The sequence below is a fragment of the Saccopteryx leptura genome, chromosome 8, assembly GCF_036850995.1.
Source record: "Saccopteryx leptura isolate mSacLep1 chromosome 8, mSacLep1_pri_phased_curated, whole genome shotgun sequence".
In the NCBI taxonomy this organism is placed as follows: Eukaryota; Metazoa; Chordata; class Mammalia; order Chiroptera; family Emballonuridae; genus Saccopteryx; species Saccopteryx leptura.
The window spans coordinates 49,226,744-49,247,143 of NC_089510.1; the positions used below are offsets into that span (position 1 = coordinate 49,226,744).

The window sequence follows — 20,400 nt, forward strand, 5'->3', positions numbered from 1 at the left end:
AAGAAATAAAATGCCAGTGTCTTTATATCCACAGGGATAGAGAATACAACAGTCCTCTCAGAAACCTTTGCATTGGTGCAGACAAGATGACTGGTTAGGCAGGCTTTGTTAAAACACAAACCAAAGCTATGTATCTAAAAATTAGGAGGACTTTAAAAAAATGACACGTCACTGGAAAGAAGGTGCAGTCAGTCTTCTGCCTTGCTAGAATGAACACACGATGTTTCAAAAATAGGAACCTTTGGTTTGGTAAAGTTTTTTCTTCTACTCAAGACATCTTATATGGAGTACTTGGAGGCAAAATAAGTAATTTTGACTTTTTTTTTTCTTTCAAAAAAGGCCTTTATGATGGGCACACAGTAAGAATTAAATTCATTTTTTAAGAAAAAAAATTAAAATGACATTTCACTGAAAGGGGTGGAGGCGACAGGGAGGTGGGACTAGACTGAGCTCCCTTGTTCAAACAGTCCTCTCCTGGCAGGGCACCCCGCCCTGACTGCTGGTCATCGCACTGATTATCAAAACCTGACACTATGAGGAAACTCTGATTCATAAAAACCAATTCTCCTCTCTCATTTGTGAGGGAAGGAGATGAGGAGAGTGGGCATGGAGTCTGCGGTAAGACCCACGGTGAGGGTCTGGGGAACAAATGAGCCAATCTAATCGACGGATACCCTCCAGCCCTTGGGCTCCCCGGCACCCACCGAGTCCCTGGATGGCCTAACTATTAAATGAAATCGGTCACTGCTCCTGTGGAGGAAACATGTTTTAGAACCAAGACAAAGGCAGAGCTTGAGTGACATGAGATCATGGACAGTTTCCTCTTTCCACTCTTGAGCATGGTGTCACTGAAATTCACTGTGAAGGGGCACAGACACTGTGCTATGAGATATTATTTCAAAGGGAAAAGGGTGGGGCAGGAAGACAATGGTAGATAGAGAAATCAATTAAAATTTTAAAAATGGAAAACAAAAAACAAACAAAAAAACCCCAGACACATGGAAGCGAAGGCACTCCAAACTATATAGATACACTATACATTGCTAGAGTTATTGTTACAATAATACAGGCCGGTACCTACTGTACAGAGTTAAAACTATATGGCTTTAAAAAGCTCGTCTACATTTTGTCTGATTATTAAACAGAATCACTGCCCTGAACAGTAACTTTTTGCTCATTAATAACAGTTCCTGGGTCCACATATTTACATACAAAACAATAAAACTTAAATTTAAAAACATTAAAAGAAAATATAATATACAAGCTTGAATTTGGTGAGGAGCTTTTTATTATTATTATTATTATTATTTACAAAAAGATATTCAGAGACCTGGATCTCACTTGTATAAAAGAGTTCTGTGATCCCGCCATGATCCTTGAGAAAGAAAAAAATCACACACTTCAGCCCTCACATACACACACAATAATGAGAGAAAAGCATCAGACTTTTCTCTTTTTTTCTCTCACCCCATTTATCGGGAGGGGGGAGTATCTCATAAAACAAGCACAGGTTTTACAGATGCCAGCAAGTATATGAAACCAGAGTAGTGTCTGTGTCCAGATGTCCAGCCGGGCGGTTTGGTCTGAAAGCAAGTCAGTTTCTGTCACAGACCTGCTGTTCAGCCTCTTCATAAATCCTTTCTGAAAATGCTCTATCAAAGCCATTCCTTCAGGAATCATGTTGCCAAATACTTTGATTCAGATGTCTTTAAAATCTTAATTAGCTCTCAGAGGCTCATTATGAAAAGTAAAACTCAATTTGTTTGATTTGGTTTGACTGTTTTCTTTCTCATGAACTCTGCTATAACCAGAGGTTGAGAAACCTTTTCTTGTGGCCGAAGAGCTTAGCCAACAGTGAGTGAAAACTGAGACGGCTCCCAGTTGCCTTTCTGCATATTTGTTCACTTCAGCAGGCAATAGGCCTTTTGGAGTCACGCACACTCAGGTAAAAGAACCGTACAAGGTGTGGGGGTCTGCATGAGGGCTGTCAAGAGACTCTACTTCCAAATCACCTGGAGGGCGAGACCCTAACAGGACCAAGGGTGGCAAAGAGAAGGGGGAAGATGGGTTACACACGTTCTAAGGCTCGGCTGCCCTGCCGGTTCAGCTAACCTTGGACGGTGTGTGGGGAAGGAGGGAAGGAGGGACAGGCGGCCATCACTCAAGTGATCTTTAAATGTAAAGTACAACTGATTGTGCCTTAAAGATTCATAGGTCAAGTAATGGCCCATAAGCACCAAGGTGACTAAGGTTCATTTTAGAGTATATAAGGCCCACATAGATGTCAACCTTAAAAGTATAAAACAATCTAGTTGTGAAAATCTATTTTCTCACTGCAAACATAATCCTTCAATCCTCCTTGCTTTCCAAGGAATATTGCTTTTTCTTCAAAAACAGAGACTGGTTCTTACACTGTTCACTAATATACAAAGAAAATAAACAAAAACTCTTAACCAGGTGTGTGGGGGGAAACATTCTTCTTCTCACTCTTCAAGCAGTTAATTTTGATACTGTGGACAGAAAAAAAAATACACACAAAAGGCAGTATTGAACCTATGTATATATAACACATATACACACATTTATATAATCTACTTTCCTATAAAGTCAGCAGGTACAAGTGACTGTTTATATTGTTTTGATGTGTAATTTTTAATATTCCTACCACCTAAAATCAAAATGGCCTATCTGACATGCATCAATAAATAAAATTTAAAAAGCATGAGGTTAAAAAAAGCTGAAATTAAATACAGATTCTAGATTTGGATTTAAAATTAGAACTATGTGCAGAATGTGATAATTTCTGCAAGCTCAATCTGTAATTAAAAAATAAGCCAGTAGACTGTTACAGTTCACATTATTTAACTATAATGTTCTCTCAAGTGTATCTTTCTAAGGGAAGCAACTTTAGAAAAAAATGTGGACTGAATCATTCACAGTGATGAGATCTGCCCTTGGCCTGTCCTCACCCTCCAGGTTCCTCAGCTTTGACCACTGCAGCCAGAGGGGCCGGCTCACACCCTGCCCAGCCTTCTCCCTGGGTTACAGTTCAGAACCGTCCTTAGATCTGCAGAGAACCTTCGGCCAGGCAAAGATCCACATGTGGAGCATGTCCACTCCTCCTGACAGCTCCCTGCGTAAGTTTCTCCATCACTAGCATTGATTAAGAGCGGAACAAAACTTTTATCAATTAGGAATCTTTCCCTTACAGTTTCTAACTTTATTGACCTCCCTGGGTTATAAATGATACACATTTCCTTTTTTTGGTCTGCCACACCTGCCACCAACATGCCAAAGGCAAGTCTTCAAACACCCGAGGATATGGATTAATTTTACGAGTGACATTTAAGTCCCCATTGAGCTACACCTGCTAAGCTCCCAACCAATTTCAAGCTGTGCATTATACCAAAGTCTTACATTTGACTTTAAAAGAAAACAAAGTTCAAAAAAACTTCAGCACAGAACAAAGTTTTTTCTTTTCTGGAAGGGGCATGAAGCAGGAGTCCTGTTTTTAAAGTACACAACAGCAGACTTTGATAACAAGATTGTCCTGGGCGAGAGAGTGTGTGTTCTAGTGCTCCGCTTTCTCCTCCTCACAACCCCGCCCCCAATCTTCCTCAAAGTGAGAACACAATGAAACTGCTTTGTATTTATAGATATTTTACAAGGTTAAATAAGAACAACAATAATAAAAAAATTGAACACTAAAATGAACAAGTTTTTTTCCTCTTTTTAATTTTCTTTCCAAACGTGACCAGTGTTGCTGAGTGACACTCAAGTAACTGGCGGTTTTTCCTGTGCATCCGGCTGCCCGGGAGTGTTCAGGTGGAGTTGGAAGCTGACGCAGAAGCGGCATTATTGGTCTGTCCGCGGTCTCCAGCATTAGCGTCTGCGAAGGAAAGTCCCAAGAGAGAGCATGAGCAACACTGTGAGACTCAGAGAGAAAGGCACGCTGCCTCAGCTGCAGACTGTGGGCTATGTGGTCTCCACGCTGCATCTGAAATGTTGTTTTAAATATGGCCAATACTACGAAATCTGAAATTTTCTGCTTGGAGCTAAGTCCACGCTTTGGCCTGGTACAGCATGAGCCTGTGTGAGCAAGTTATAGATTCAGGTAGCCAGAGCCCGTTTTTATCAAAGCTCTTGTTCCAGCAGTTGGCATTAGCAATGTATGAATACTCCAGTTGAAGTGTAGCTTACTTAAAAATGCACAGTGAGAAAAACCTGTGAAAAGTTCTGAACCGGCCTGACCTGTGGTGGCGCAGTGGATAAAGCATCGACCTGGAATGCTGAGGTCGCCGGTTCAGAACCCTGGGCTTGCCTGGTCAAGGCACATATGGGAGTTGATGCGTCCTGCTCCTCCCCCTGTTCTCTCTCTCTCTCTCCCCTCTCTCTCTAATAAAAATGAATAAATAAAATCTAAAAAAGTAAATAAATAAAAAAAATTAAAAAAAAAAAAGCTCTGAACCGTGCCATCTGCCGAAGTGGGTAAAATGGGTGGAGGCAATAACACGGGTCAGCACTGGCAGGCTGAAGTGCTACATGTACCGTATTTCCCCACGTGTAAGACACTCCCATGTATAAGATGCACCTTAATTCTGGGGCCCAAAATTTGGAAAACAATGTATTACATAAAGTTATTGAATTCAAGTTTTGCTCATCATAAAATTTATACAACTCCTCATCACTGTCTTCATACATTGCCTCGTCCTCAGTTCCACCTATGGCATTTGAAATGCTATAACCACTGTATAAGATGCACCCAGTTTTTAGACCCCAAATTTTTCGGGGAAAGGTACGTCTTATACATGGGGAAATACAGTAACTCAAACTCAACCGCTTGCTTTCTTAGTCCATGGTTCATTATTCATAGAAGTAGAAAATAGATAATCAGCAAAAAGAAATAGCCACTGTAGTACCAACTCGCTTAATTCAATAAAGCATCTTGTAGTCAAGTATCTTGGCACTGAGTTTAGTTTGATGCTTTGGAAATACGTTAACTTTATAACTAACTTGAACCCTCCTTCCCTCTTTTAAAGGTCCATTACTATTTCACAATATCCATTAACAGTTAAGCGGACACTTGTGTCCAGATTAGCTCTACATTTCCGGCAGGCAATCTGCTATTTCAGTGTCCAGTGTTAGTTGCTTCCCTGTCATCTCATGCATGATTGGGAATATCCTGCTGTGCAAATTTTCTCCCAAACACCTCATGCTAGCTCTGAGCAACAGGAGAGGTAGCCTGACTGGGAGGAACATTTCCCTGGAAGTCACAGTCACCCCATCAGGCCATCAAGGCTGGTGACACCAAAAAAACAGACCCAGAAGCTCTCTCTAGCAACTAGTTCTCCTATATCCTATGATGAAGAGAATAAACAATGTCATGGCTGAATGCAAAATTTGGTCTTTGATTTTTCTACTTTGAATTTCTAAGTAGAGTGAGAGACTTCTAGAAGACCTCGAGGACACACAGGAACTCAAAGATTAGCTGCTCAGTTTATAACTTCAGTGGTCATTCTATAAAAAAACTACTTCTTTTCTAAATTCCTGATTTTCCTGCCCTCTAAACAATCTGCCCTTATATATATTTATATCCGACTTTGGGGAAGAAATGTTTATTTCTCTTAATGTGAATGGTTATGTTTAATTCATTTAATTTCCTCCAAAACAGCTATAGCTGCTTCTCATCCTGTTTTTATGCAAATAAATCCAGGCATTATGGCATCGGGGTCCATGCATTAGATTACTGTCACAGTGTGGATTCACAGTAACTCGCTGGTATGGCACATGAACAGGTATATGACAAAGAAGCTACTCTCCAAAGGCACGTAACAGCCTTTTCTCAATGTCAGTAAGTAGCTATGTCTAATGCTTTATTCATGACTCCTGGTTTTTCTTGGATATGCCTTGCCTTACCACAAGTTTTACTCTCAATGATCTCACAAATTCCTGCATCAATCTGCAATGACCTAACATCAATTCCAACCAGGCCACAGGTTTCTGGAAGTCATTTTCAAGAAAAACACTCATTTTCAAAATTTAGGCATAAGCTGCAATTAAACAATCCAGAGAAAGCCTGAAAGGTCACTGAGCTATTTCAGAATTAATAATGTTTCTCACAAATCCAAGCTTATTGCAGCCTTTCTCATACTTTGGATGACATTCGGTATTTATGCATGATCATCATCAAACAGCATCTCTCTCTCATCTTCTGTGTGTGAACATGACAGGTCAAACTATCATATTCTGATTTTCCCCAGGATTTAAGAGATTCACTAATCATCAGGAATTTATCTGCTTGATCACGGTGTCAGCACACAGATGAGCTCACTTAGCATCTCTGGAGCCACACCTCTAAGACTTAACTACATGGTCATCCAGCCCATGTTAATATGCTCTTTGGTAAAATCTTATTTAGCTACTAATAGGCAAATACCCTTTCACTAGCTACTACCTGTGAATTTATGACATTCCCAAAACGATTTCCACCATCTTTGGATGAATTCAAAGGCTGCTTGTATAATCATAATGAAAAGAACAAGCTCTTTAAGTGGGCATATAATCAAAAATGAATTCACCTTCTAAACAATAAAACTTGGAAAACACACTCACTTTGGAATTTAATGATACCATACTTTTTCTTTGAATTACTTCCAAATCATCTGATGAGTAAAATTTTAACAGCTAATTATTTTGGTTACAAATATCTTTGATACCTAAAGTCACAGCACTTTTCTCATTCATTAAAAAACAAACAAGCAAACAAAAATCACACCACCCTTTGCCTAGCACAATGAACTCCACTGTCTTTGCTGAGAAAAAGAACAAAATTCTCTTTTTTTTAAAGGGAGACAAAGTATAAGGAGCAGAAAAACAAAACAAAAATGTTAAATTCTACAAACTCAGTGATAGTTCCAATAGACCACTTGGCTTACTGACTGAACAAAACTATATTTCATTAATTTTTCTTAGTACATGCTTACTTTGTTCCCACTGACAATCCAGTAAACTTGTTTTACATAACTGAATTATTAAAATAATGCTCATTAATTTAAAATTCTGATAAATTGTCACTGGATTTGGTTGTCTATGATAATTTCTGTAACTTTTCTTCTCAAGCATTTAAACAGAAACTCTTGAACAGCAGCAAAGCTTATTTTGCTTCTCCAGCATTCCCTTCCCTTTACATTTGGTAAAGTGATACCACGTGGCATTATGGTTTAGGGTGGGCTAAGACCTTTTGATTGCAAAACATCCAATCCAACTATGAATCGCCAAAGACTGAGTGTATGTTTTCGTGCTTTTAGTCTTGAGAGATGTTCACCTGATGAACTCACACTGACAATCTTAAACCTAATTCAATTTCACTAGGAAATCTGGTTGTACAACTTAGTAGCTATGTGATTTTGGAACAAGTTACTTAACCTCTCTACCCCCCAACATCATCATCTGTATTATGGTGACAATACTACCTATTAATGAAATAAGGCCTATGAAATGCGTAAGTACCTGGCTTACAGTAATTGTTTAATAAATGGAAAGGTAAAAGAGACATCTAAAAATAGTTTAGTGTGACTTCAATAACGGCCACCACTACCACAACAAATATCAGTGGCAGTAGTTAACATCTGAATGCTTACCAATGTGCCAGATATCATAAGTACATGTTGCAGGCAGGTCATTTAGCGCACACGGCAACCCCAAGAAATAGGCACAATTATTGCCCCTATTTTAAATGTAGCAAAATGGAAGCACAAAGAGATTAAGTAACATGCCTAATGCTGTTGGGCTAACAAGTGGGAGAGCTGAGCACAGAGGGAGCAGAGGAAGAGAATGATGACTTCTACGGGCAGCAGAAAGCAGCAAAAAAGATTTCCTAGCAAAGAGAGAAAATAACTTTATTCAGACCTAACCCCTACATAATCCACTATGATTTCTAGAAGCCTATTTTTATTATTTAAAAGGATTACACATTAAAACAGATAAGTGAATTTATGTTAAGAATTAAAGGTATAGTTACTTTATTTTCTAGGTGGGGTATACAGAGATACAAGTGTTTTGGAAGAATTATAGAGCTGATAATTCACTGACATCCTAGCTTCTTAGATACCAATGCTCATTACCACCCTTTCTGATGTTGCAGTGGTCCCCAAACCCGGGCCGCGGACCGGTACTGGTCTGTGGACCATTTGGTACCAGTCCACAGAGAAAGAATAAATAACTTACATTATTTCCATTTTATTTATATTTAAGTCTGAATGATGTTTTATTTTTAAAAAATGACCAGATTCCCTCTGTTACATTCGTCTAAGACTCACTCTTGACGCTTGTCTCGGTCACGTGATACATTTATCCGTCCCACCCTAAAGGCTGGTCCATGAAAATATTTTCTGACATTAAATGGCCCATGGCCCAAAAAAGGTTGAGGACCACTGTGCTATAGTACAAACAAACAAACAAAACAAAACATAACAAAAAGACAGAGGATAGCCTTGAGAGGGAACAGACAGAACAGTTAGCTTTGGGGGAGAAAAGTATAGTCTTCTTGTTCATTGTGGTAGTCCTTGGTGTTTATGCCCTAATGTAGTCTGCTCCCCCAGTGACAAGTGTTGGCCTGTTAACAGAATATTGCACAAATAATAATGTGTGATTTCCAAGGTTAGGACATAAAAAACATTGTGGTTTCCACCTTGTCCTCCTCCTTGGATCACTTGGGTTAGAAGAAGCCAGCTGCCATAATGGGAGACATTCAAGTAGCACTGTAGAGACATCCACATGGTGAGGGACTGAGCCCCCTGCATACAGCCAGCACAGACTCACCAACCAAACAAACAAGCCATCCTGCAGGTACATCTTCCAGCCCCAAGCAAGCCTTCAGGTATCTGCAGCCTGGCTGACATTCTGACTACAACCGCATGAGAGACCCTGACCTAGAACCATACAGCTAGGCTGCTTCTGAATTCTGACCCTCAGAAACTATGTGAGATAATATGTTTACTCTTGCTGTAAGCTGCTAAATTTTAACGTATCTTGATAGATAACAAGTACACACATATATACATATATGTCAAAGAACTTAAATGCCAGTTAGGGTTTATGCTCCAAGAGACTGATTTTATTTTAGAGTAAATTTTTATATGCAAAATTCATATATGATACACATACATTTTTCTAGGAGAGGATCCAGTCCCCCCCCCCTCCCCCCCCCCCGGTCCTCAGAGATTTGTTAAGAGTTCCGAGATAATCAAGTCATGGATCTAATGTGCAGCACTCTCAACACTGAGGAAACTGCCCAGGTCATAAACCAAAAGTTCTCACTCTGATTCTCCACCACCCACCCCATCTAACACATCCCTTCAAAAGTGTCTGACCAAATGTGCAAATGGGGAACGGAAGAGGAATAAATGAAAGGCCCATACTTATGAACTGTAGCCAAAGGGCTTAACTAAAAAGAGTAGAAAACAAGGAAACAGGTTGGGAAGAAAGGACAAAAAGATAAACATAGGAGCTGGGGTGCCAAAAGCTCTCTGCACCAGGCATGAGCATTCTAAAACTATGGGTCTCAGCACTTACAGCCTCTGACTGACACAACGGTTCATTGTCTGGCCCAGCAGTACCACTGAAGAGAATAAAAATTATACCCTAAGCTTACATTTAGGTTGAAATCATAATCTACACTAAAGAAATCAAACTATCTCCTATTAGGAGAACTTGATTTTTATTTTTCTCTTTATAATGTCTACTATGGGTTTGACAATTTTGCCTGTGAACAATGAAAAGGAGGGGAATTCTCAGCAAAGCATCATCATTTCCCTTTTCATATAATTCTGAGAAAAAGCTGTGTCAGAGAACACCAAGGTGGCTTTAGTCATTTCAAAAATAGCACCAAAATTCAGACACCAGTGAACCAACCCATCCACCACCTAACCTGAGGGTTTGTGAATAAGACTTTAATCTGACCTGCCAGCAGCACAGGGGTCCTACTTTCTCTGTGCTCAGGGGCAGAGCACATTTTAGTTAAGAGGCTGAGTTGTTCAGGATAGGAAACTGCAGGCTATCAGAACACAGAAAACATTTTCAACTTTTATGTTGAAAAAAACACCCAATTTAGGAATAAAGAATAAGAAAAGGCATATTAATATAAGCAGGTGACTTCAGGCAAGGAACCAAGAACACTTGCATCTGAAAGATCTGACAGGACTCTCAGCAACTTAAAAATATTTTAATTACTTTTGGAGGAGGGAAAAATCCATTTAAAATTGTTGACTTAATAGGAGAAAACATGTTTTGTATAAAAAGAAACAATTTCCTAGAAATGATACTTAGCACTGCACTGGTGAAAAAATGACTAAACTGGCTTAACTTTAGATATTTATACCAGGAGTCGGGGTACAAAAGTAGGTCTAGTCTGACCAGGAGGTGGCGCAGTGGGTAAAGCATCGGACTGGGATGTGGAGGACTCAGGTTCGAAACCCTGAGGTCCCAGGCTTGAGCGCAGGCTCATCGAGCTTGAGAGAGGGATCGCTGGCTTGAGTGTGGGATCATAGACATGAGCCCAAAGGTTGTTGGCTTGAGCAAGGGGTTACTCGCTCTGATGGAGCCCCCCCCCCCCCTCATCAAGGCACATATGAGAAAGCTATCACTGAACAAATAAGGAGCTGCAATGAAGAATTGATGCTTCTCATCTCTCTCCCTTTCTGTCTGTCCCTATCTGTTCCTGCCCCTGTCCAAAAAAAAAAAAAAAAAAAGAATAAGCCTATAGCTGTTCGTATGGAAAAATAATACAATAATAAGTAAAAATATAAAAAGAAAGCCTGTGTTTCATGTACTCACAACCATAAACCTACTTTTGCCCCACCCTGTATATTAACTCACCAAGGGAACTTGAAACCCTAAAACAGGATAGACACAATCTCTTTGGTATCAGTTAAACTGGCATTATGTGGATGGAAATCTTATTTCAAACACAAAGCCAACCGAGGAAATGGGTTTTTAAAATACTGTACCTAAAAAAGACAATGATGTTCTTCAGCTATCAGGTTGGTAACACCTAAAAATAAGCATGTGCACCCTGTACTTCCCACCCCCATTCTGAGCTGGCTAAGGTTAAGGCAATGAAGAAATGGGCAGTGTTAACTTACACAAGCTTTCTTGAAGGAAGTCTTACAATATGTATCAAATTCTTCATACCCTTTGACTTAACAATTCTACTTCTAAAAACAGGAACATAACCCAAATGTCTAAGAATAATAAGTTAGTTAAATAAATCATGATATATGTTTAGAACACCAGTTGAATATTATATAGTCATATACCCCCATAACCTAAATAACATAAGCTCATTTTAAAAGAGCATGTCTCTGTATCTATTCATATAGACTAAAATATAAAATAATGCTCCCTTTTGATCATCTATAGAAATGAGAATATGAGAGATTCCTCTGCCCTAAAATTAGTAGAGAAAAATCTGAGTGTGTATGTATGTGTTTTAAAGCTGTATACTTTTATGAAATCCACATACATTTAGGTTAAGGTAAACAGAAAGCAGAAAGGACTGGGTCAGAAAGAGAAACACCTGAGGGCATACACTGTAGAGTCTACAACTAAACAGAATATGGATACAGTTTTCCCAATGCACACTGTAAAACTGGCACAGAAAAAGAGTACCTGGGGAGTGGAAGAAGGGTGAAAATGGGGTAAGCTTTATAATAGAGTGATATAAAGATGGATTGCGCCCCTTCTTGCAGTAATGAGCTTCCAATTAGTTCTCAGCAGATAATGAAAGGTGATCTAAAATCAGTTGTTTTCAAATTATTTTTAAATTTTTTATTGCTTTTTTAAGAGAGAGAGAGAGAGACAGAGAGAGAAGCAGAAAGGGAGATGAGAAGCATTAACTCATAGTTGCGGTACTCATAGTTTGGTTCACTGTGTGCTCAAGCCAAACCAGTGACATGGGACATGTTGATGATCCTGCACTCAAGCCAGTGGCCTCAGGGTTTTGAACCAGACACTTCAGCATCCCAGGTCAACACTCTATCCACTGTGCTACCACTGGTCAGGCCAAATTAGTTTTAATAACAGAACTATTGCACTGAAAAAAACCTTACCAGGAAGACTGATATGCAAAACAAAGAGACAAATCTAGTTGAAATTCCTTACCACATCTCACATTTAACTATTCTGGAACTGGATCAGGCAATCTGTAAAGCAGTTCATATCTGATTAGTAAAACTACAGTTTCTCCAGATTTATTTCTGTAGATGGTCTAATCAGTGCTTGCCAACAGCTGGTCTGCAGACTGGTCAGCCAGAAATTGAAACTGGTTTGTTAACCACCCTGATGTATGAAGATTACAGATCTTGGTTAAATTCATTTATGCTTAGCGTGATTTTTGCCTTAGTGGTCCCCGAAGTAATTCTCCTATTTTCACCGGTACCCAAGTGTAAAAAGGTTGGAAACCACTGGTCTCAATAATGAATGGTCTCACAAATGGAGTGAATGAGAGGATATGTGGAGGTATGGAGAAAATAGAACTTGTCATGTCAGAGCCAAGAGCAACTATAATGCTCCCAGAAACTGAGGTAGTTTGATTATATATTTTTTAAATGGAAAAGTTTTTGAGAAAAAAAATCAACACCCACATCCACTAATTTAAATATAACTTTTAATTTTCATATATTTCTATCTAGTCTCTAGTCATATGCAAACACACATTTTGGGAGTTATCAATATGATACATAAGATTTTTTTAGATTTTCTCCACATAAATAAACATGACTTTCCACATGTCTATAACCTTCATAACAATTTTATGGTTATATAAAAATTGAGACTCATAATCTATTAAAATAATTTCCTGTTGACCATTCAAATCAGATTGGCTCTCATTTTTGTTATTATATAATTAGTCCTATTCCTATCTCTCTACATGATGGCTTTTGCCTTGATATTGATATTAGATGTATCCTGAGGATAAGATCCCTGAAGTGGGAGTAGTGAACTAAAAAGTATGAACTTTAATGGTTCTTGTTATACAGTCATGCTTCACCATGGGTCTTAATCAGTTCACCTGTAGTCACTATATAAAACCTTGAACAAAATACTAGCTAAGCACTCTGTATGTTATATACTGTGTCTTACTTCTCATAATATTATGCAGTGGGTAATTACTATTCCTGTCTTATGACCAAAGAAACTGAAGCTAAAGAAGGCAAAAGAGCATACATATATCAAAGTCTTATTAAAAATATAATCCACACTGCCAAATTATTTTAAAAATATATACATATACATATATATTTATTTAAATACAGGCAGCCATTAATGTCACACAGTTAATCCATTCGTCTAGGTAGGCATCTCCTGAGGTTTGATAACATACTTGCTTTCACTACCTTGGTCCCAGAGAAAACTGTTTTCCTTTGGTTTACACTGAGGGACCCTTAAAAAGTATCTATATGAAACTCACTATTACATTTATCATTAAAATGGTGATGAGAATTTCATTTACTGTATCTCTTACAACACCAAATCCAAGTCCCTTAGGGAGTACTTTTCAAACAGCAGGGCCAGAAACACTTTGCTTCTCCTAAGCCACCAGTGTAATTTTTATCTAATGAATAATGGAAGATTTTAACAGATAACATTTATTTACTTTAGCCACTAGGAATCTCAGAGCAATATCTGAAATCCTCTTCAGTAACTATTAAGATACTTAAAGCATGTATTTCTCTAAACTAATTTAGCTCTGTATTATTCTATTAAATTCCCCATACCCTGGGGTTTACTTCAACTCTTAAGATGATCATCCAATTTCCATATCTATATGGAAATCTGACTTTAAGAGCAGGTTGAAGAGACAAACTCATAGACAGATAGCAAGCTGATAGCTGTGGAAGGGGGCAGAATATGTGTGTGTGTGGGGGGAGGATTGAGCAAAAAAGAAAATAAAAAGAAAAAATACCCATGACCATGAACAACAGTATAGTGTTTGTGGGGGCAGGGGTCAGGGAGAGATGAAGGGTGTATGGGGGAGATAATGGTGATGGAAGGAGACTTGATGTGGGGTGGGGTGAACACACAACACAGTGCACAGATGATGTGCTGTGGAATTGAGCACCTGAAACTTGTATAATGTTATTAACCAGTGTCACCCCAATAAATTCAATAAAAAGGAAAAAAATAGCTATAAGAATGTGTGTGTGTAATGTATATATATAAAGCAATGAAATACCTTTTTGGTAAGTACTGTAACCGAAATCAAAGCAACCTAAAAATCAGCTTACACTAGGCTCCTACTGGGCAGCCTAAAAACCTAGTTTACTTAGTTTAGTATCTCACATTTAAAAAAATTATTTAAAATTACTCAAAACTTATCAATCATAATTCTTATTTTTATTCATAGTCTAAAGCAACTCCAATAAAACTCCTGGAAACTATCTCAACAAGCAAATGCATTTAGTTCAGGGTTAGGGTCTATTTCAAGTTTTGAACAATCAATCTAATCTTACCTGTGATTTAGTAAGTTTATTAATAGCTCATCTAAGCAATCTGTCTTCCTTCTAAATAAATAGGTCATATATATATATTTTTTAAATCTTATATTATACATTTAAAAAATTTAAAGCACATTTCTGTATAATTTGGTTTTTACAAAATCATTGCCACTCATTTTACAGAAATGAGAAAACTAGTAAGACAATATTAAAACTAATAAAGGTCAAATGACTTTCTCAAGATACCATGTGTTGACAGAACTACACATAGAAAAGAGATTTTTCTTTCCAGACTTCTGGAACAAAGGTAGGGCATGGAAAAGTATGAAATGTTTTTAATCTTCACCAGCAATGTTCCAAAATATTCATATTGGACAGAAACAAACAAATCTGTGTCAGACAACAGATGGAGTTCGACTTTGCTGCTGAATGCAGGGAATTAATAATGAAAGTTTTTATTTCCTGTAGCCCTTAGGCAAAATGGGTCTGAGCCAACTTAGTCCAATGTAATAAATGATTTAATGAAAATAAAGTTAGCTCCTGTATTTTGTAAGGAAAATGGGGATACAAAATTCTGAGCCTGATGGTGCTATCTAGTATATTTCTAACCTCATTTACCAGCCACTCTTCGAGGACCTTCAGTTCATTCAAGGGTTTGGTTATTTTCAGAGTATCTGTAATGATGAATGATAGGTACTAAATCAGGCCCCAACATTCACTGGCTAAGGGATCAACAGTATATATATTAAGCTGTACCCAGGGAAAGGGAAAGATAAAAAAGAAGAGGGAGAGAGGAAGAGAGAGAGAGAGAGAGAAAAGTACCAACTTGTTGCTCTAATTAGTTGTGTGCTGATTGTTTCTCATATATGCCTTGACCAGGGATCAAACCAGTGAACCATGCTCAAGCCAGTGTCCTCAGGGTCGAGCCGGTGACCCTGGACTCAAGCCAGAGACATCAGGTTTTGAACCAGTGACCTTGGCGTTCTGGGTTGACACTCTATCCACTGCGCCACCATCAGTCAGGCAAAGAGAAATACAGCTATCAAAATCTTTTTTTTTAAATTTAAATCTTAGTTAAATGTATCTGCATTGCCGTTTTAGCCTGTTGAAAGATTAAACTCACCAATCTATACCTTATCCTTCTTAAAAATTTGCCTCTCCAGTATACTAATATAATTTACATTCAGGTGTTGGAACAAAAGTGAATTATCTTCAATAACATTGTATTTGTACATATTGCTTTCTGCTATCGGCATCTCATTTGATATATGTATTAAGAAATTATATGGAAAGCATAGCTTTAAAAAATTAACATTATAAAAAGATATTTATACCTATATAAAAAGTATTATGGAATCTCCTTTTGTGCTTTTTGAAAATACAGCATTTTTTATACACATTTATTCATTTGGCTCTGCTGTTATTGATACTTAGAAGGTATTAAATGTTTACATGAATAAAAAAAATAAAATGGAGGTAATCACATCTTTTAAAGGAAAACAGTATTTTTAGAAAAGACGTATGTGTTCTCACCTGAGGCTGCTGTGGCATTTGTAGGGGTTGAAGCAGCTGCTTGAATCCGAGCATGAGGAGGAATAAGGATGGTAGCTAGAGGTGGATTACTGGACAATTCTAGAGAAAAGGTAAGACATATGTTAGAGCTCAGTTTTAACTTTGTACATGAAACTACTTAATTGGTAACAATAAAGATACCACAATAAAACACTAGTTGAACAGCGAGGAAAAAAAGATGTCATAAACTTACATCTGAAACTAAGTCAATAAACTACTTGGAAAGTACACAGGAATGTTGTGAAACATACTCAAGGCACTATCTGCTAAAATGAGAGTATGTCTGAGAACTAAAGCTATCTGGCAGAAAGCTATTGGCCAAAAGTTTAAGAATTAAGCATATTAATAAGATCAATTTCCATCACTCATTAATTTAAATATACTAGGTTTTTCCAAACTACTCTGATAATATTTGACTACAGGAATTGAGGGTGATGGTGTCAAAGAAAAAGAATATGACTACAGTGTGTGTGTATACACACACACCTGCACACGCAGAACTATCTGCTCAGTTGCTTACGAGCCGACGGCTGATAACACCTATGCAAATGCTAGTGGACACAGGATTTAATAAGCGTCTCTTTCAAGTCTCACTGCTTTTACTAAAAATAATGTCTTCATTCAATTCTATTTTGCTTAAAACTCAGGAAGACTGTAACTTTTTATAAGTTTGAAATAGGTTTTATACCTGTGGAAAGTTTTCCTCTGTCAACTGTATACAGGCTGGCTTTTTTAAAAGAATCAAGTTCTGTATATGAATCTTAAAAAATAATTTTAAGATAACATTGGATCTAAGGATGTAGACCAGGGGTCCCCAAACTGCGGCCCCCTGAGGCCATTTATCCGGCCCCCGCCGTACTTCCAGAAGGGGCACACCTCTTTCATTGGTGGTCAGTAAGAGGAGCATAGTTCCCAATGAAATACTGGTCAGTTTGTTGATTTAAATTTACTTGTTCTTTATTTTAAATATTGTATTTGTTCCCGTTTTGTTTTTTTACTTTAAAATAAGATACGTGCAGGGTGCATAGGGATTTGTTCGTAGTTTTTTTTACAGTCTGGCCCTCCAACAGTCTGAGGGACAGTGAACTGGCCCCCTGTGTAAAAAGTTTGGGGACCCCTGATGTAGACAGATAGCAAGGAATGGTGGTAAGCTTGTACATCTATCTAAGTACCTGGTGTTAGAGCTTTAGGTAATATGATTGTTCTCCTAGCATTTAATCAGTGAATGTTCACTTTCACTTTGATAAATGTAGCAATTTAATTACATGACTATACTAGCTACAGAAGGACATTATCTTCTAAGCTACAGCATGTATTTTGACAATTCACAGATATGACACAGAATTTTAAAAGTTAGGTAATAGTTTTTTTAATTAAAATAAAATTCACATAAAATTGACATTTTAAAGTGTAAATTTAGTGCTATTTAGTACATTCACAATCTTGTACAACCATCACCTCTATCTAGTTTCAAAACACTTTCATCGCCCTGGCCGGTTGGCTCAGCGGTAGAGCGTCGGCCTGGCGTGCGGGGGTCCCGGGTTCGATTCCCGGCCAGGGCACATAGGAGAAGCGCCCATTTGCTTCTCCACCCCCCTCCTCCTTCCTCTCTGTCTCTCTCTTCCCCTCCTGCAGCCAGGGCTCCATTGGAGCAAAGATGGCCCGGGCGCTGGGGATGGCTCCTTGGCCTCTGCCCCAGGCGCTAGAGTGGCTCTGGTCGCGGCAGAGAGGCGCCCCCGGAGGGGCAGAGTATCGCCCCCTGGTGGGTAGAGCGTCGCCCCTGGTGGGCGTGCCGGGTGGATCCCGGTCGGGCGCATGCAGGAGTCTGTCTGACTGTCTCTCCCCGTTTCCAGCTTCAGAAAAATACAAAAAAAAACAAACAAAAAAACAACCACTTTCATCAACCCAAATTAAACCCCTCAGCAGTCACTTCCCACCTGTTACTTCCTCCAGCCAGGAAAATAATACTTTAATGCATTAGTTTAAAACTTTTCTGGTGCAAAGACCCTGTTATATACTGACTTACTCAATTTAGTACCTAAATATCTAAATTTTGTGCTAAGTTAGATACTAACTGGTATCTGCTTCAACAAGAAACAATAAACTGATTCCAATATTTATAAAAAATTAACAGGTGGAGGCCCTGGCCAGTTGGCTCAGTGGTAGAGCATTGGCCCGGTGTGTGGATGTCCCAGGTTCGATTCTTGGCCAGGGCACACAGGAGAAGCACCCATCTGCTTCTCCACCCTTCCCTCTCTCCTTTCTCTCTATATCTCTTTTCCCCTCCCACAGCCAAGGCTTCATTGGAATAAAGTTGATCCGTGCACTGAGGATGGCTCCATGGCCTCTGCCTCAGGCACTAGAATATCTCTGTTTGCAATGGAGCAACGCCCCAGATGGCAGAGCATCACCCCCTAGTGGGCATGCCGAGTGGAACCTGGTGTAGGGTGCATGTGGTAGTCTGTCTCTCTGCTTCCTCACTTTTCACTTCAGAAAAATACAAAATAATAATAACAGGTGGAAAAGCTTAAAACTGAGAGAAAATTCTTCTTGTTTGCCTCTTCTATAAGAAGACTTAGGTCAGCTCATCAAATTAACCATCTTCCCTGGGAAGACAGCTGGAAAACCACTGCTCTAATGATCAGTTTTGAGGAGATGCTGTTTTCTCATAATCAGCTATAGCTGTTTTGGTTCTAAGGAACCAGAAAATCCTATGCTGTTTTATTTCAAGTCAGTTCAATTTTAATCACAATTTTATACCTATATGAAGCAAGAAAATTCCAGTTGCCATGGCTAATGACTTTATGATTCCAGGAATAAAAATTAATACAGGATGTGGTGGTTATTCTCAGTAACCTGAAATATTTACCATCCCAACTAAAATAAAAATCTGTTAAAATAGGCTTCTTCAAAATACCTCCATCTATTGAATAATACTGAACATGAAATGGTGTGATAGGTTGCATGACAGAGAGAGAAAATGTTAATAACTGTCTTTGATCAATAGAAATAGAACATGGAAAGACAACTAGACAAATAGGCTGACAAGTAAGGCATTCAACCCAACCAATTCAGGATACAGGCATTTTTCAATTAAAAGATCGCTATGACCAAGTGCCCAACATCTACAGGCATCCCCAAACTGCGGCCCCCTGAGGCCATTTATCCAGCCCCCACTGCACTTCTGGAAGGGGCACCTCTTTCATTGGTGGTCAGTGAGAGGACCACTGTATTTGGTAGCCCTCCAATGGTCTGAGGGACAGTGAACTGGCCCCCTGTGTAAAAAGTTTGGAGACCCCTGAAGAAAACCAAAAAGATGACCACAGATTTTAATATAAGACTTTTACAAAGCTACTTTTGTGTGCATGTGCGTGTGTGACAAAGACAGAGAGAGAGAGAGAGAGAGAGAGAGAGAGAGAGAGAGCGCGCGCGTTACTTTTAAAGATAATCTTTAAAATAAATTGAACATCAGGGTTTGTGGTCACTTTACTTATGGCCCGTGCTTCATTTGCTTCCATTTGTTTACTCTTTTATCAGATCACCTATCTTTCTGTGTATCTGTATGCCTAGTTGAGGGGCCATGGTTTTGTGTATTGTTCTGGGTAACAGTATGTACATTTTGCAAGTACACATACACACACAGAATGAAAGAAAGGGAAGAGAGAGAGAAAAGAGAGAGAGAGAGAGAGAGAGAGAAATATGTGTGTATACGGGGCTTAAAAAGAGCAATCCTCTTTTTCTCTAGGGAGTAGACATTCATTTTGGTCTTTGGTAGGGAAAGAGTAGCAACTAATGAAGGCAAAGAAGGGGAAAAAAATGAAGGAAGTAAGAGGCAAAAAAAGGAGAAGCTATAAAATCCTGGAGGCTTTGCCACACACAAAAACACAGGGGAACAGTCTAAGTCCACAAAACGATGAAAAAGACTAGGTTTTTAACCTAGAGTTGCCAGTAGATGGCCTTTGGGGGGAGCACACTTCAGTGAACTTCTTTGAGTCAAACACCCTAAAAGTCAAGGAATTCTAAACTCAACAATCGCTTATAGTTCTATATCCCTCTAACCTCTACCCCACTATCCTCTTCTTTTTCTTAATTATAGGCATTCCTTATATTCCGTCACTTTCTATCTATTAGCTCTTCTCTACTTCAGAAAGCCTGTTAACTATCATAGCTTTGTCTCCTTGTACTCTTCTTACAGTCCTGTTCTTTATACTACAACGGTGTGCTCACTTCATTTGTATACTTTTTTGAGCAGTAACTCAAATGCTAGGTTGCACCACCTTTATCTCACACTTTACTAAATTCTAATGTTGCTTATTTGTTGGTTTTTTTTTAA

At 38.7% G+C, this 20,400-nt stretch overlaps 1 protein-coding gene across 4 annotated transcripts in view; it reads right to left on the minus strand.

Annotated features, from left to right (window-relative positions):
- Positions 1 to 389: 389 nt before the first annotated feature.
- GSK3B (glycogen synthase kinase 3 beta) overlaps positions 390 to 20,400 on the minus strand; it is a 207,564-nt gene continuing 187,553 nt past the window's right edge. For all 4 annotated transcript variants that reach the window (XM_066347732.1, XM_066347731.1, XM_066347730.1 and 1 more), the window contains 2 exons: positions 16,029 to 16,127; positions 390 to 3,889 (listed from right to left, as the gene is read on the minus strand). In XM_066347732.1, coding sequence (XP_066203829.1) covers positions 3,822 to 3,889; positions 16,029 to 16,127 — 167 coding nt within the window. In that variant the 3' untranslated portion in view covers positions 390 to 3,821. The remainder of the gene's footprint in view (positions 3,890 to 16,028; positions 16,128 to 20,400) is intronic.